The sequence below is a fragment of the Vanderwaltozyma polyspora genome, genomic scaffold, assembly GCF_000150035.1.
Source record: "Vanderwaltozyma polyspora DSM 70294 KpolScaffold463 genomic scaffold, whole genome shotgun sequence".
In the NCBI taxonomy this organism is placed as follows: domain Eukaryota; kingdom Fungi; phylum Ascomycota; class Saccharomycetes; order Saccharomycetales; family Saccharomycetaceae; genus Vanderwaltozyma; species Vanderwaltozyma polyspora.
The window spans coordinates 38,026-55,969 of NW_001834613.1; the positions used below are offsets into that span (position 1 = coordinate 38,026).

The following is a 17,944-nucleotide window of genomic DNA, read 5'->3' on the forward strand; positions in this document are numbered from 1 at the left end:
CTTGGTTGTCCCATGTTCTTATAGCTTGATTCGATATCTTCACTATTAATATCAATAAATACACAACGTTAAAAATGATAATATATCACGTGCTAATTCCGAAAACGATTATTCGAAATCAACAAAACCCCAGATTTTAATAGGTGAAGGGGAATATAATAAAAGGACCTGAACAGTTATTGGATTATTGCCATCTACTAGAGCTAATAACAGACAACCGGGTATACCTATGTCAATCGTGGGTTAAACATATGATAATTCTCTGATTAATTATCTTTCCTTCTGTTAAAACTTCTTTAATTTGTTTTAGATTTCATTCGATTGACCTATTAACATTCTCATAAATTAGAGTCACCTATCAAATTGATTATAGATTAATATCTGTCATTTTGGATTATTCTGACAGTATATGGAATTGAAAAGAGTACCATATCTCAAGGACTTTGATATAACGAGAAAGAAAAAGGTACATTGTCATTGCTATGGCCCTCGAGATTGCTTAAAATAGGAAGAAACAGGAATTTTTGAATCATCAAATAATATCACCAAGTCCGAAAAGGCTTTAAAAGTTCAGGAACTTACTATAAAGAAACAGGAATTTATATAAGATTTGTTCATTTGTTAATTCGGTTGTATGTCCCCAAGGGTCTGAGTGTTATTGGTGTTGTTATCAACTTTACGTGGTGGTACAGGGTATATTATTTTTTTTTTTTGCTCGTAAAGTTCTATTTATTTATTAATTTATTTATTTCATTTCATTTGGTTTGGTTTGGTCAAACTGAGTTCTGGGGAAACTGACTATTGGGAACTTGATTATTAATATCTTACCGATTTCCTATTTTAGGCTGTTTTATTAACTTAGGTGGATTGCAGAACAGGCGTCTGGCTCGAATTTGGAATTTAGTCAAGATATAAGTTTTTTGAAGTCCGTTAAAGGGTTACTTACCTAATATTCAACGTTATCTCTAATACAATGACGAAAAAATTACCGGTAGAGAAGAAACTTTCTAGGAAACCAATATCAAGAGCTTGCGAATTTTGTCACTTGAAACATTTACAATGCGACACTGGGAGACCTTGTCAAAATTGTGTCAAGAGAAACATTGGTAAAGGCTGTAAAGATAAAGAGAGGAAAACGAAAAAAAGACAATTGAAAAATAATACTTCGAATTCCGATCTAGAAAATATTCCTAAACAAGTGAAAACTGATATTATACCTGGTCCAATAAGAATGACGCCAACGACTGCTATATACCAACAAAACAATGATTTTTCAATTAAAAAAATTCACAGTCTGACAACAATATTAAACAGCACAAATTCATTCTTAGGAACAGATTTTGTGAATACAGGGAATATTGATGATCCAAAAAATGAAATTAATAACCCACCAAGTACTTTATCAATATCTACAAATGGTTCAAACCCTGATTCGACATTTGACAGTATCTGGGCCGGGGATGAATATAAAAAATTAAATGATATTATAGGTCTGGGTAGGGCGTCTGGATTGAGTCTATCTCACCCAAATACTGAAACAGAAAAGGGAATAGTCCATGTTAATTCAATTTCTAAAATAAATTCAAGACCTTTCATATCACTTAGTATAGATTCGACTGGCGGCTCTATTGATGAATATAACTTACGTTACAGTATACCGAGTGACTCTACAAAATTTAAACAGCTGAAAATAGATACCAACGAGTCATTCTTATCTCCATATATGTTTAGGAAAGCAATAAAGACACCTAAAGAATTTCATGAGAAACGAAGTACAATACTGCCTCACAATTACAGAATTGGTTACCGTTATCTTTTAAAGACCTTACATAATATGTTTATTAACGAAACAACACTGGATGCAGAAACCTTATCTATCAGAAAGCAACAAGTTAGTTATATTGTGAAATCAATATTAGTGAAATATACTGAAAATTTCATTTCAATTTCTTCGAATATGGTAGAGGAAGATTTACTATTACAAGAACTTACTTTGCAAAGGACACTTTTAGAATTTGAAAGTATGTCAAGACTTGTACCTGCGACACCTATCGCTATATGGCGTAGAACAGGTGAAATTTGTTATATTAGTTCTGAATTTACCTCCTTAACTGGGTTCACTAAAAAGGAAGTACTCAACAAAAGAAGCTACATCTTCGAGTATATGGATCATGAATCAGTAATACACTATTTTGAAACAATATATAATAAATTGTCATTCAATATTAGCTCTAACGCAGCTAAATTTTCTAGTAGCAATAATTTTTTATTCACTAAATGTAATCTATTGTTGAATAACGGATCTTTTTTGAAATGCGTTTGTTGTTGGACTGTAACGAGAGATACATTAAAAATCCCCGTACTATTCACAGGTCATTTTATGCCAATATTTGATGTTCAATAAACGTTTGTCGAGTATGAATGGATGTCTTATCTATAATTTCTTAACTACGACAATTATATATCAAAAATTATGTAATTTATTTATCCATTCTTAATGCATTGAAATAATATTCCCTACCGAATAGTTAATCTATAAGAAATACCTTGTTAATAACCCGTATAAACCATACAACAATCACGAAGAGCTCAAGAATTGTCCTATAATATGCAAAAATAGTTGTCATCTCAAAGAACGTATAAAATATTTTGTTCTAATGAATCGTCATTATCATTATCATTTATCTGTACTTTAGATTTCCAGCCCTTTTCATTGTTTCTAATAGAATGTCTATCATCTTCACCATTAGAGCTACTGCTCATATAAACAGGCCTTTCAAAACGATTATTATACTGATCAAGATCCCAAGAAGAAGACTGTAAAACTTTCGTTTGAATTTTCTTCTCTAAATCAATTTCACTTTTCAGGTGTTTGATATGCTTCAAATCATTAATATCTTCTTCATCACTGATATTTTCCAATTCATCGTCAGAATTTGCTGGGACACTGTTTTCAGTAATCGGTGTTTCTAGTAATGTTACTTTTCCATCTTTACCAATATTCATGTTAACAACAACCTTTTCCCTTCTACCGTTTCTTTCTTTCTCTAGCTTTTCCCATTTTCTCAAGTTTCTTTGTTGTTTCTTTAACATCAGTGCTCTTTCTCTGGCATTTCCCCATAAACCTGTTTCTTCAGATATACTAAAATCACTAGCATTATCAATTATTCTTGTACGTTCTGCAGAGGTATCTTGGAAATGTAATAGTTTATTCAATCGATCTTGGGCTTGAACTAAATCTGAATCAACAACTTGTTTCATTTCTTGGGACTTCTGTTGTTCTTCCTTCTCTTGCGTTTCTTTTCTATTTTTTTCTGTTGATTTCTCAATAAACTCGAATAATTTATCTTGTTCATCGAATAGATTTGTACCCATATTTGAAGATACCTTATATGTTTTCTTCTTACTTTTTGTTTCATCTTTCGATGATCCCTGTGGTTTATTTTTGTCACCATTGATCAAAACTTCTCTTTCTTGTTTTAAAAGTTCGATAATTTTAATTCTTTCTTCTACAGGGATAAGATCTGAACCACAGAATGAACAATTATTCAAGTTCATACCTTCTCTAGCACAGATAATTTTACCACATGATAAGCAATTTGGAGCAGCATCAAATAGAGGATGTCTGTTTGCTTGACAATTGCAAGCATATTTTGAAGAGCTATCCTCATCATCACGTTCCAATTCTAATTTTTTGACAACTTCATCGATCTCTTTCAATGAATGTGCCTTTTTAGTTTTCTTTGTACCAGTAGAATCCTTCTTTGACGATTTCTTCTTATCAGGTTTAAACGATTCAGAAACTGTTTTCCCAATAGGTTTACTTACTCTAACCAATTGAGGTTGTGAATCCACATTAGCATTCGGTTTTGAATCTTCTGAAAATTGTTTCTTATCTACATCTGGCTTCATAGGCTTCTTCTTCCTAGAATCTTCATTACGATTTGCCTCCTTAATCAATTCATCGTTTTTCTTGTCACCCTCAGATAGCAATCTATTAAATTCGACAACAAAGGCAAATGCTAAATCTTCATGACCTAGCATACTTAGAAATTCATTTGCAATTAGTTCAAAATCATTATTGCTGGTGTTTAGTATTTGATCACATAAGTTTTTCACATCTTGCTCTTCTAATGGTAGAATCTCAGGTATTGCCTTTACAGCATAAGCAATAGCGTCCTTCCTTGTCATATCAATTGATCTAAAAGTGAAACAAACAAATCAAGTAAAGATATAAGTATACAATCACTCGATATCTGGGTCGCTGTATCTATTAATAAACTATGATCCTTCATTAATACTCAATAAAGTATTTCTTAAGTATGCGTGATGATTTCGATTGATTAATTTTTCACTATTTCATAATGAAGTATCGGATATTTCAAGAGATGATTTGATATACCATCGATATTGAAATAATACCAACAAGAACAAGAGCAAAGGCAGTAATAAGATACTGTTGGAGGTTCAAGTTGAGTGACAGTTTAATCATTTCATTTTTTGGAATTTACTATATAATTTAGGTCTTTAGGTTTTGGTTTTAAAGTCTCAGATAGAAGCAGATAAAGGAATGGCTCCAATTAAACGAAAGCGTGGATCAACTGCAGAGTCTGCAAAACCCAATCTACCGTTAGATACCTTACTGTTCTTAGTGGGGGACTTAGAGAATAATATTGATGCCTATCTTAATGAATATCCAGATTCAGAGGCTAGTGGTGATGAATCAGTTAACATAGATGCTATTGTGCATGACTTGCCATTGAAAGAACATGACAATAATGAAGAATATAATAATGCTACAGGAAGTGAAGAACCTTTGCCTAAAAAACAGAGAGTAATATCTGCAGAGAAAGATTCGATATTGGACGTGGCTCCACATAGTACAGTATCACAAGATGAAGAACTTATAGTTATTCCTAGAGATAGGAATAATAATATCTCTTCAGAGGAGGTTTTACCACAACCAGTGATGTCTTCTGGTGTACAAGAACAGACTGATGAGTCTCCTGTTCAAAAAAATATAATAACTGTTACCGCAGAACAAGTGGTGAATAAGGAATTCAAAGATAATTCGGAGATAACAACCGCTGCTGTTCAAAATAAAAGCGATGACCAATCTAATGCGACTATCGATATGGTATCTGAACCAAAAGTTGACGAAACTATTGATATGAAGCCCGAACCAATAGCCGACGAAACTACTGCTTCTCAGCCGATTATTGAATCTGTTCCGATTCTTACCTCTCGAGTTGCCATGGAACCAACAAAACCAAACGAGGAAATTCCTAAAGATGTATCTGTTAAGGAGATTATTCAACAACCATCAACTAATGAACTCCCAAAAAACCTGGGCGAAAATGAACCAGTGGATAATACTACAAATGAAGTCAGTATCTCTCAACAGAAACCTACTAGAACAATTCTTTCATTTAGCACTCAAAATTATTTAGATGATGATACTCCTATTGTTTCAACCTATATACAGAGAGAACTTCCTACAAATAATGAGAATTTTTCTTCTAATACGGTAGAGAAAGACACTTCAAGTATAGAAATAATAAGCAAGAAACCTGTAATAAGCGACGTTGTGATACCGAAGGGGCCTGCCAGCCAGACGGGAATCAATAAGACTAATATTACACAAGTGAATACGTTGGATGAAAAGGACCATGCTGCATTAGGAGGTGAAATAACGATGAAATTACATAAAATCTTCATTAAATGGAGATCAATATGGAGCTACATTAAAGAAAAATCATATTGCGATTTATGTCCAATTGGGTCGGGTTCTACGTTTATGGGACTGTTCTTTATAGAATTCCCTGGTGAAAAAATTATACCAGTCTCACTGACACATTCAGATTACCTACTGACTTTAGATTATGAAGAAGAGTTTTTAGAATTGGTTAGCAGTTATCATTACCATCCGTTAGACTTTAAAATATATATTAAATGGATTAAAGCATATAAAGGGTTAGCAGCAACTGATCAAGGTGATACGATATTATTCAATTCAGGAACATATAATTTCAACCATAAAACCCGTGTTTATGAATTGGTAAGAGTTAGACATGATCTGATTTCAAACTATATTGCTGTTTGTCCCAATTTTGTTAAATATGGTCAATGCTTCAATAACCATTGTAAGCTAGACCATGACGATCAAGTGATAGCACTCTGTAGAAGAAATTATTCTACTCGAACATGTGGAGATACACAATGTCTAATGAATCACAATTTAAAATTTAACCCTTACATTGTTCCCGATTGTATGAAATACTTAACGGGAACTTGCAAACATAAATATGGTTATGAAAATTATCACCGAAATGGTGATTCATGTATATACATTCATTCAAAGGAAGTGAATCCATATCGTGAGTACCCCTATCCTGTTTGTAGACAATTTGCTATTTTAGGATTCTGTGCAAGAGGTATCCATTGTCTATTTAAACATTTAAAAGATTGTCCAGATTTCAAGGTTGGTGCACCATGTCTAATTCCAAGATGTAACTACATACATAAAGGTAGCCCATCGGATCCAACAATGTCTGGAGCCCTACTTTCAGATGCAGCATTCAAAATTCCGAAATTATCACTAATATCGTACTCTATTGAAAAAGATGATGACACTTATTATGGTGAAAGATACAGATCGATGAATCAGTTTCAAGAGGAACAATCTCTATACAGTAGAATATCATTTGATCCAGCAGTACAATATGGATCAAACTCAAATAATCCAAAAACAAGAAAACTGACTATCGAAGAACGTATTGGAATCCCATCAAAAAGAGATAATTATCGATCTGCAACGAAATCAAGGAATAATCTAGACCCCATGAACCGAGATTTCATCTCTCTGTGACATAGGAATAAATATATATATAGTTACAAATTTTATATATCCTCCTCCAAAACCATTAAAGCCTTAAAATGCAAATTAGATTCAAGTTCCCATTATTATATATGCCTGACGTGTAATGCATGTTTTATGGGTGTAAATCGGTAGCCCTACTTAACCGCCTTGTTCACTCTGTCAGGGTAACATTTTAAACAAATTCGGAAAATTTTTCAATTTTAAATTTTTTGGAATTGATATAAAAGGAGCACAGATTTCATACAATTGATAATATTTATTCTTCACTCTTGTTTATATAATTTTAATTGTTTTTTCTTTTTGATTTGTTCCTAAAAAGACCAATCATCAGTAGTGGTTAATACTATCTCAAGATAATATTAATTACAATTTTTTATAGAAACCTAAAGTTTTGATCATTTGTGTTCTTAAGTTAGGATACCTCTTCGGGGGTATTCTGATTAGTTAATACTGGAACTCTGAGTGATTGATTCATTACATATAACCCATAGCTGAGTGGCATCTGACAGACCCTAAACAAGTCTGGCACAGATATCATTTCGTTTCCGGTTTCTTAGATCATAATCTCCTATGAGGAAGGTCCTCGAATAGTCAAACTATTCGAGGAAAGATACATGTTTATCAGAGGATTGTATAATGCAATCTGAGAGTTTGTAATCAGTCGTGTCTCTTCTTCATGGTAGGACAATTTTTTTATAATTTATTTTATTTAATTTCTCTTAACTGTCTTGTCTGTAAAAATTCACTAGCTGTACTTTCTAGTTATAATCTTGAGATGTCGAACAAAGGAAGTAAGAAGAGGTTATTTCACAGCTTCGTATCTTATTAAAGTATTTACAATGATTATTATGTTTGATTTAACTATATGTATGTATGCAATGGTATCTTGTTTCTTCAGAACTGTTACCAAAAAAACACAAAGAGATTATATTAGAGGGTTATTAGATCAAATCGACTTGGACTGGTCTTCATTCCCACTCTTAGGCCCTGCATTTCCAGCTTCACCAGCATCACCTCCATCAGTAGTCTTCTCTCGTTCCGCTATCTCCCATTTCAACCTTTCAGCAGCCCTGTATATCTTGCTTTGTAAGTAAAAACTACCACCTATTTCCTTATCATTTACATCAAAGAGATACTTAAATCTCTTGTTAACATTTTCTAGGTTAATATCTTTATCTTCCTCCAAATTTAAAATCTTACAACTTTCATCCAAAGTAATTCCACCATATTCTGCAGATGATGTACGAGAACCTGCTGCTGCTCTAGCACCTTGTTTGGCAGATTGAGATGCTGCTTGTCTGTATGCTTCAGCAAAGGCTTTACCAAAAACTTGAGCACCTGTAATTATAACCTGAACAAACGCCCTATGAGCCATTTTTATCGCAATTTACTTCAAATATATGTATTCGACTACAGCCAACCTAGCCTAAACAACTAAAAAATAACTTCCTTAGACCCCCAAATCAAACCCCAAACTTCTTTAAAGCTTCCTTATGAATAATATTCATTCATAATTTTTCAGTTCTTTCTACTATTCCTATCAAATTTTGATATTACCGGAACTATTAAATTTTCAATATCCAGAGAGGTCTTGAACCAAATACAGCATATAAACATGATATATCGTTGTATACGAGATAGTTAAAAGGGTATAATGTGTATAATATCAATCAGGGCAATAATAAGAGAGCAGATCTGGACCTGAACTGTCCAGCATTCAATAGTTATAAGAACAGTGACGACTGTAACTGGAGGAAAGAGTGAATATTGTTTGAAGGTTTGGCTAACAATTTCTTGTATTCCTTTCAAACAACATTTCCCTTTTAGTGCAAAAAATTGAATTACTGCTCCTAATGTCACATATGTATTCATTCCTGTCACAAGATTGAATAATATAACTGTCAACAATATAGTTGAATTATATGTTTGAATGTACTTTTATTTATTTAAAATCCCAATTAATAATTATATAAATTTAAATATGCCAACTAAAGTTTATGTGTCGTAAGTAGAATGAGGATCTTGTCATATATGATATATCCGGTATAGTTGGAAGCAAACTTCGTAATTGAAAATCATGATAGCTCTTTTATTATAAAGAATAAAGAATATCTTCACCTTAGAATTGTTCTTTACTTCTAGCAAAATCTGATTGACTCTTAAGTTATTTGTCTACCTTGTAAATTTCGTTACCGTATAGGTATGGTGTCATGATTGAAGCTTTAATAAAAAACATGGTTTAAAGCTTTCCTAGTGCAAATATGATACTGATCTATTATTTTGAGTCGTTTTATAATAATGCTTTTTTAAATACAGGAAAGTTTAGTGTAAAATAGATCTTTGTTTGTTTTCCTGTTTCTTTGTTCGATTTTTCTATAATTGTTTTGATTCTGTTAATGTAGGCATATTGCTGGATGATTCGGTTTTCAAAGCAGTCCCATTAGTGCTACCTTTGTTTACGGTATCCCTTGATTTTGGATAGCTCTTCAAAATTTCACTCAATCTAGTTCGGTTGTTCAACTTTGATTTCGTAGCTTTATAGAAAGATTCTGCAAATTGGTTTACTTTAAAAAGATTACAATCTGGGTTGTTGTTACCGCAACCACATTCACAATTTTTCGAAATTGTATCAATAGAATGTATTAGAGAATACTTATCTAACTCATTTAGAGTTTCAAATTTTGAAGTATCTTTGAGTATTGGTCTAATGGGGTGTCTCAAATCCCATTGCCATGCTATACATAGTTCTTCATCTTTTTTAATATCTCTGATAGCTCTTAAATAAAATTTAACAGAGGGTGTGGAATCATTTTGGGAATCGGTACGAATTGTTGCCAATTCAACATTTGGATGACAACCGTATCTTAGAAATCTCGTTATATTACCGGAAGTCCTTTCATCAATATGTAAAGGCCAGTGAGGATGGAAGAAAACTTTAGGTTTTGATGTGCCCCATATTCTATAATGATTTTTTGGATCTTGAAGGTATCTTTTTTGGAAATCAATTTCACCAACCACTTCTACTATTAAGTCAGCTGCTTTGCAATCTTGACTGATAAATAAACCAACTTTGTTTTTCTTAGTGGAGGCAGCGTTAAATGGACTTGATGAATATGACTTTGTCTCAACAGGAATTGGGGAAATAGAATCATTATGGATACTTAATACCCAATCATCATCCTTATGTTTTTCAATAAACAGTTTTGCATATTTATCAATATATTTGGATTCACTTAAAACTTTATAATTCAAACAATTTGATCTAGTGTCTTCAATCTTAACATTTTTAACCTCAGATGAATTATTTTTCAATTTGTCACTTAATAAAGATAATCTCTCCTTCTGCTTGATCACAGCTACTTCAATATCCATTCTTTTCATTCTTGGTTTACAGATATTACACAAGAAGAAATCTCTCAAGGCTTCTTGATCTTCTTTGATATCATAGCATAAAGCATGTTGCCATCTATTACAATTTGCGCACTTTATTAGAGATCCATCTTCTTCATCAATACCACATATGCACGTTATTATATTATCATTTGGATCAACAATGTAATAATCAGGCACTGGCCATGAAGGTTTTGCTATCATATCAGCATGGTTCTCAGAATTACTACTTTTCATTCGTTTAGGTTGCAATGAACTTGTCTCACTGCATTCAGTATTTGATCTCTTCAATGGTAAAGGAATTATAGCTGCTGCTGCTAGAGCTTCAGCTGCTGCTCTACTCTTATCAGAAACACCATGATGGGATATATTTGTAATGTGTTGACCTTTTGATAGCATCAATAGAGTGGAAGCATCGTCCAAAATAGAGTGTTCCTTTATCATCTCTTTCGACATCATTATCGTATAGTTCTTAGTTCTGTATTGAGAGATCCAAAAATTTTAAAGAAAGTTTGAGGTTATGGATATCTATACTTATAATTGAAGTTCTATCAATGGTAGAATAAATGTTAACTCTGTCTTTGAATAGAAGATGAGCTGAAGAGGATGACTATAAGAATATATTATAACAAAAAAATCGAGAGTTAACGATGGAGGCTTGGTTAAATCAATTATCCTTCTCTATCTAAAATGAAAGTACTTGATTAACACCTTAAGAATTTCACAGTAATAACCTTTTGGTAACGAATTATATTATATTAGATATTCAACTTGATTCAATATAATATAAGAAATAACAGTATGAGTAACGGTATATAATTGAATCAATTAATAGCTATATATGGGGTCGATGATGGTTGGCAAACGTCTATCTTAGTGACCTGACATAATATTACTCAACTTAATGAAAATATATATAGAGAGAGAGTACATATATATATATATATATAAGTATTTAATTCAAACTTCAATCTAAGAACTTATAATTAGGCTTATTATTGATTAAATACAAACAAGAAACCGTTAAGTTTGTAACAAATGTACCCAAGTATGTCACCGGTACGAAAGATATCAATCGTAATGTCACAAGCCCACTGATTCATTCATTATTTCATTATAATATCAATATAATAAGAATATTGATAGTATAGAGAGAGACCCGCCACATGCAAGCTTAACCAAATATAGTGAGATGAATAACAACACATTGTGAAGATACCAATGTCATTGCTATCACTATAGAGCGATTGATTATGATCAATCGATACATTTCATGCAGGCATTTACATATACTGGTCCATACAAACATGATATCAATCTCTGGCAATTGTAGCTAACTCTCTGTTCCCTGTTCTACTTAGATTCAAGAGATGGATTAATTGGTTAGGTTAGGAGAAACTTATACGCTACGTTTACATTTATCTAAAAGTTAAAAAATAGTCCCAAACGTCTCTAGCAAATGAAACCATGAAGAACAGTACAAACTACAAGGATAAGTCGAAAAACTCTTTGTCTGGGAACGAATGCACGATTGGCAAGACATCTTAGCTATCTCATCTCATCCATCATGAATACGGTAAAGGCAACTAACCCTGTAGTGACTACGATACCTCTAAAACGAGTAGGAATATGAAGAAAGAAATAGCCAAAGTAACAATAGTTGAACTAACATAGGATAAAGTGAAAAAAAAACTTCCCTAACTTAGACTCGAGATGTACATTACATGACAAAACTTCGAGGAAACATATCGAATTTAGTTGGTTGACTTATAATAATAAACTTAATCGATTACTTGGTCCAACAACAGTTTCTCAAGGAAGTTCTTAAAAGCAAGCGTTTAAGCACAGGAATAAGAAATCTAGATTGATTACAATTGTGAAAATGTTAGCAGAGAAAGAGGGATGGATGGTCAACTTTAACCAACAGTTTTTGTAGGATTTAAAAGTGCAGTTATCGGTTTCTAATCCTAGGATCACTCGTTGCTCTTTTAAAATCTTAAATTTTTAATTTAACATACTCATAGGAAACAAACAAGAAATAACGAACCTGTATCCATCTCTTACGAAGACCAAACAGATAGTAGAAAGTAAAAATATTGGAATGCTTGAGCCCAACAACATTTTTACACGGGATAAATTGACAAGATCAACGTACAGATATCTTTTAGAGCTAGCTATTGGAATGAATTATTACACTGGAGAGTTAAAGATTATTCTGAATGTTATTTTTTTCCAGGTAGAAACCACCAACTGTAATCAAGCAAAAGTAAAAATAACATATATTCTTTCAAGCTTACTTGATCTACAGCAACAGTAGTAGCAAAACTTCAAAGAAATTTTATAATCCAACTGCTATGAGGATAACCTGTCGATTAGAAAGTACTAGTTTTTCTATTAAAATAGATAATTATAAGTTAAAGAAGTTTAAACCCGGTAAAGCTATTGTATGCAGTCTAAACCAAAGAAAAATCTAAATTATGGACCTAATCGAACCTCTGTAGCCCAACATCGTCTAGATTACTTTGTAAACAACCTTACTTATATGTTAACTGCAAAACTATATATGCTGCTTAACAAAGAGATTCGAAGTTTGTTAAGAGCTGATACATTTTACTCTCTATCTTGTAAGAAGCAAAACAAGAAAGTCAAAAAAAATAAAATAAAAACGAGTAACCAATGTGAGATCTCGGAGAAACTCTTTTGTGCAGTTTATCCCAACTCTTTTTCTGGTCTGCATGGGTGTATCTCTGTGCATGCTTGTTCCCTGCTAATAAATTCTAGAACCGCAAGTATATCATTATTTTCATTATACTTAATTATTCCATTCTTGTTATTACCACTAGCTGGTAAGTGATAAGTTTCTCTTCTTCTCCCCCTCTCTCTATCACTATCCAATGCATACTTGTGCTTTAAAAACTTCTAGAATCGTTACTTTTCCTTTTTGGTTCTGTTTCTACTCAATCCCTCCTACCTTTCCCAAAGTCAAGTCCATATCACCTTCTTTACTGTTGTTGTCTATTATTGGTTCGTTATATGTTATTAGTTCGTTCCAGGTTTAGTGGTTCAACAGTCTTTAAAAACTTGTGTTGTGGAAGGACCGCTTAGTTCACATTTGCAAGAGTTGTTGATTGGACGTATAGGCCCAGAATCAGAGATGTCAAGAACAACCAAAATAGAAACATATTTTCACTCTTGATATCTTACATTTATTTAAAAAAAACAGCATACCAATGATAACGTTGTTTAATTATAGTTTAAAGATGTCCTGGTAGCGGTTTGCTCTGGCTCTGAATAAATACAAATTGTCACTGGCTATTACTGTGTAACTCTTCTTATAGTTGATAAATTCAAGCGCTATCAATGTTGGTTTTCCTCGGAAAAACCTTCACTTTCTCTCTCCCCATTCCAAAGTTAACTTACCTACGGAAATGAAAAACAAAACGAGATTTTATTCGCTTTGGTACGTCAAATTCACTGCAAGAAATCATTTGTCTTTCAACTCAACTTAGTCAAGATTTTTTATTGCACCGGATTAATTCCTTCTTGAGAAAAAAAAAGAAAAAAAAGTAAACCATAAAATATAAGTTTTTCCGGGTTATTTCTCAAAAGGTTCTTACAATATTAAAGACTTCCTTGTTTAGTCAAACAAACGTAGCTAGCGCCATCACAAATTATTATTCTACTCGTTTCGTTCCACCTCATCTCTCCCATACTAAGAGATGTGGTGCGGGATGGCAAGTCCACCCATCCTTTATGGACCTGAACGAAATATATCGAAATGTCAGTAAACGAAAGAAATTTAATAATAACTACAATGGTAACGATAATTATACCTATATCATCTACGTATGATATCAGTAGTATCGCATACTTTGAGATTAAGTAAAATTAGATCGTAATCGTACAGTTGAGAGTCCTTTCCTCATTCTCGTACTGCATCTTCAGCTTGTAATATATAGTCTGGCTGGCAAAAACCCACATTAACGTTTATTGGGTGGGGAAGAGTGTATATAATTAGTTTCTCTTTTAGTTTAAAGATAATTAACTTGTTATTAACAGATGTGGGTGTATCAAAAACGGCTGCTTCATGTTTGCTATGGTAGTATAACATTCAATTTGACTTGGCTCCTCAACTTAGGGAGAACAACTATGTATCTTCACGTTTGCTTTCAGTTATTCCTCCCGATAACATGCTGACATCGATAATCTTTCCGGTTTTAAAGTTTCGTAAAGATTGAAAAAAAAAATAGTTTTAATTATTCTTTCTTAATACTCTTTATAGGCCCATATGCTAAACGAATTTAAAGTTTATCGGATGATTTAAAATTGCAATCTTTCAATAAATTTTTTTTATTATGATAACTTGCTAGATCTATCTAGACTTCAACAGTTTTATTAAATGTTGGGTATCTCAGAATCCTCTATTGTCGATTTTTTAGGGTAATTGTTGAAATTAATTATATTTTCTTTCTTTGGACACTCAACAATAATTAAACATTTGATTTTCATCTAAGGGTTCTTATTAAGGTTCTGCTGATGGAACAACGTGTTTGTTTCTTATAGATACATACTATCTTATTTTCTTTACATAAAAAAATAAAATACTACTTTAAGAAATTTGGCATTAAAAATAAAGATACAAAAGGTAAAATGCATTACATAATTTCCGGCTTAAAGATTCATAACTAAACCGTATGGGGAACCCGCTATTAAGCAAATATTAATTTCTTTAAGGCGTCAAAAATAAAATGGAGGGAGGTTCATTAATCATAGTGGGTTATTTTTACCACTTCATCATCATTACAAATTTTGGTTGTTTGTATTTTTGTGCATCATCGGTGTATATTAAAATTCTTCTTTTAATTATTAATACTATTATTATTATTTATATTCGTACAAGTCGTCATCATCATCATCATCATTAATTTTTATTTAACATTATAATTCAATTTAAAAAGTGAGATTTCCATACTGCGGGCTATGGACACTTATTGAACAATCTTGTCGTTGGCTATTATTTGAATTGTCAATCTGTGGTGAAAGAAAACCTCTTGGTATCACACAAGGCATTTTCATGCTCATTGATGAATTGAAAGAATCATCAATAGACATGTTATTTAATAGATTATTCACTGGATACAAGGATGGATCAGTGTCTTGTTTATTAATGCAAGCACCACTGTTATTACCATCATTATTAAAGTGGATATAATTCTGATTATTGACGTAGGGTAAAGCAATGTAGTCATCAATGTCTGCATCTTCCTGTATACAGTTACTAAGATTCTTAATTCTTTCATTTGCTTTGTCTGGTGAAATTTCATTTGTTTGGATCAATAATTTTTCATAATACTGTGAGAAATAATCTGTGTCATGTTCTTCTAAGGCTTCAATATCGCTTGCTAACTGTCTTAAACTACTATCGGGTTCTTCTGTAAGATTTTGATGCACTTGGTGAGTATTGATTCTGTTATTATTGTTAGGGATTTGGTAAAGTGACAGACTATTTTCAATTTCCTTTGAAAGTTCAATCTCATCTTGTGTGGCTGAAATTGTAGAATCTGTTTCAGTTTCAATAATCTTATCCTCTTCACAATCATCATTCAAAGCTTCTTCTATCTGATCTTCAACAATGTCGGTTTCTTGTAAAAACTCTTGTAAAGAAATTTCTCTTTGTTGATGTTTGGCAATCTTTCCTGGTTTCTTTATTATATCCATAGCTTTTTTTTTGAAATTATTGATACTCATTATTTGTTTACCATAATTCAAATCAACATTTTCATTATTTTCAGTATTGATATCCTTATTACTGCTATTGAGTATTATTGAGTTTTTGCCATTATTAGTATTGTTTTTGGAATTGAAAACCAATGGACGTGAATGATACAAAGTTGGTTTAATTCCTGCAAAGATCATGGCTTGTTCAGTATTTGTGATTGAAGTCTTATTGTTGAACTTTGTACTTGCTGTAGAATATACCTGTTGATTTGTAAAATTCTGGCTTGGTAATGAATTGAAATTTTCCATTGCAGCAGTAGAGGCAGTAGTAGTAGAGTAATTTGTTGAACTTGAAGTGTTGAAAGTGCTGATATAATATGGATCCGCTACAGTGCCTTTAAAAAATGATAAAGTGCATAATTCTTCAGCGGTAGCTCTTTCATTAGGGTTCCATCTCAAACAATATTTTATTACTTCGATCAAGTTTTTCAATTGTGAACAACAAATGATAGATTCGAAAGATTTCCCCTCTAGATATGGGAATTGCAGGTTTAAACTATGAGCTAAATCTTTTGCAATTTCCCATGAACCTCCGTGAGGTTTATAACCTGTGATTTTGCTTTCTTTAGTTCTATGAGGAGTTCCTAAAACTTCTATAATTTTCCAAATTTGATCCATTTCGCTTAAACCTGGGAATAAAGGTTTAAACATTGTGACTTCTACTGCGACGCACCCGAATGCCCAGATATCCAAAGGTCTTGAGTAGTAACCGCTGCGCAGCAAGATTTCTGGAGATCTGTACCAACGAGTTGATACGTAAGCTGTGTAAGGGTTCTTATTATTGACATGGCGGGATAACCCAAAATCGGCTAATTTCACCACGTAATTATCTTGATAATTCCCCTGTTGTAGGAAGAATTTATCGAAATATTTCGCACTTGGCGAGATTAAGATATTTTCTGGTTTTATATCTCTGTGAAAGAAGTTGTGAGAATGGATATGTTTAATTCCTGCCAAAACTTGAGCTAAAATTGATTTCAAAGAAGGAATGGAGAAGACTCTTCTTTTTCTGTGTCTCATCATTTGATATAGATTTTGTTCCATACATTCCATTACGATGTGTAGATGGAAATCCGATGTATCGATAAAGATTTCGAACATTTGGATTAGATATCTACTTGAAGGTATTGCTAAGATGAATTTTATTTCTCTTACTCTTGTGTAGTCGTGTAGAGTAGGCAATTTTGTGATCATTGTTTTTATTGCGACCAATCTTTTTGATTTATTGATTACATTTTCGTGTGACATACCTTGTGGATCTAGTAGAGTATTTTTAATCTTCAAATTATTATTATATAAGTTCAAAAAATCGTAGTTGGCCTTTGCCAAGGATACAGAGCCGAAGGAGCCATTGCCCAATTCTTTGACCAATTTGTATCTTCTGTCCATTGAATAGAGAGGGATACTCTGTGGAGGATTATCTTTGTCAGGAGGCAAAGCAGTTGAAGTTAGATTCTTTGCATTTAATGACATTCTGTTGTCTATCATTCTGTACGAGTGTGTATGTGTATATTCCAAAGATAAAGAAACAGTACAGTACAATGAATGCTATGCTATTCTATGCTATACTACACTATACAGTACGATATGATATTGTAAGTGTATATTTGTATTGTATTGTATTGTATTGTATTGTATTATACCGGGGTTGGGTCTACTGATCTAGTATATATGAAAGTGCATTGAAGAGAAATAGAATAAGAAGAGGAAAGGGAAGGAAGAGAAAAGAGACGGCGGCAGAAACAACAACAACAAGAACAAGAACAACAAATAATTTCCAAGACCAATGGGGGGATGAGAACGGAAAGCTGACGATTAAACTAAAAACGAAGTCAGTTTATATATCAGTTGCAAAAGGGAAACGAGGACACATTTGCAACGCCAACTTTGTGATGA

The 17,944-nt window shown here is 32.5% G+C and overlaps 6 protein-coding genes across 6 annotated transcripts; 2 read left to right on the forward strand and 4 right to left on the reverse strand.

Annotated features, from left to right (window-relative positions):
- Positions 1–973: 973 nt before the first annotated feature.
- On the forward strand, positions 974–2,404 carry GSM1 (Gsm1p; the record flags this gene model as incomplete). Its single annotated transcript, XM_001643272.1, has 1 exon — positions 974–2,404. The coding sequence occupies one exon, from the start codon at positions 974–976 to the stop codon at positions 2,402–2,404; it is 1,431 nt and encodes a 476-aa protein (XP_001643322.1).
- A 224-nt stretch (positions 2,405–2,628) lies between these two features.
- RQT4 (Rqt4p) lies at positions 2,629–4,191 on the reverse strand (the record flags this gene model as incomplete). The annotated part of the gene is made up of 1 exon (XM_001643273.1): positions 2,629–4,191. One exon carries the CDS (start codon positions 4,189–4,191, stop codon positions 2,629–2,631), a length of 1,563 nt encoding a protein of 520 aa, XP_001643323.1.
- A 379-nt stretch (positions 4,192–4,570) lies between these two features.
- Kpol_463p16 (uncharacterized protein) lies at positions 4,571–6,868 on the forward strand (the record flags this gene model as incomplete). The annotated part of the gene is made up of 1 exon (XM_001643274.1): positions 4,571–6,868. One exon carries the CDS (start codon positions 4,571–4,573, stop codon positions 6,866–6,868), a length of 2,298 nt encoding a protein of 765 aa, XP_001643324.1.
- Positions 6,869–7,826: 958 nt separating this feature from the next.
- PAM16 (import motor complex subunit PAM16) lies at positions 7,827–8,255 on the reverse strand (the record flags this gene model as incomplete). Its single annotated transcript, XM_001643275.1, has 1 exon — positions 7,827–8,255. The coding sequence occupies one exon, from the start codon at positions 8,253–8,255 to the stop codon at positions 7,827–7,829; it is 429 nt and encodes a 142-aa protein (XP_001643325.1).
- Positions 8,256–9,253: 998 nt separating this feature from the next.
- On the reverse strand, positions 9,254–10,729 carry SET4 (Set4p; the record flags this gene model as incomplete). Its single annotated transcript, XM_001643276.1, has 1 exon — positions 9,254–10,729. One exon carries the CDS (start codon positions 10,727–10,729, stop codon positions 9,254–9,256), a length of 1,476 nt encoding a protein of 491 aa, XP_001643326.1.
- A 4,491-nt stretch (positions 10,730–15,220) lies between these two features.
- IME2 (protein kinase IME2) lies at positions 15,221–17,536 on the reverse strand (the record flags this gene model as incomplete). The annotated part of the gene is made up of 1 exon (XM_001643277.1): positions 15,221–17,536. The coding sequence occupies one exon, from the start codon at positions 17,534–17,536 to the stop codon at positions 15,221–15,223; it is 2,316 nt and encodes a 771-aa protein (XP_001643327.1).
- Positions 17,537–17,944: the final 408 nt, after the last annotated feature.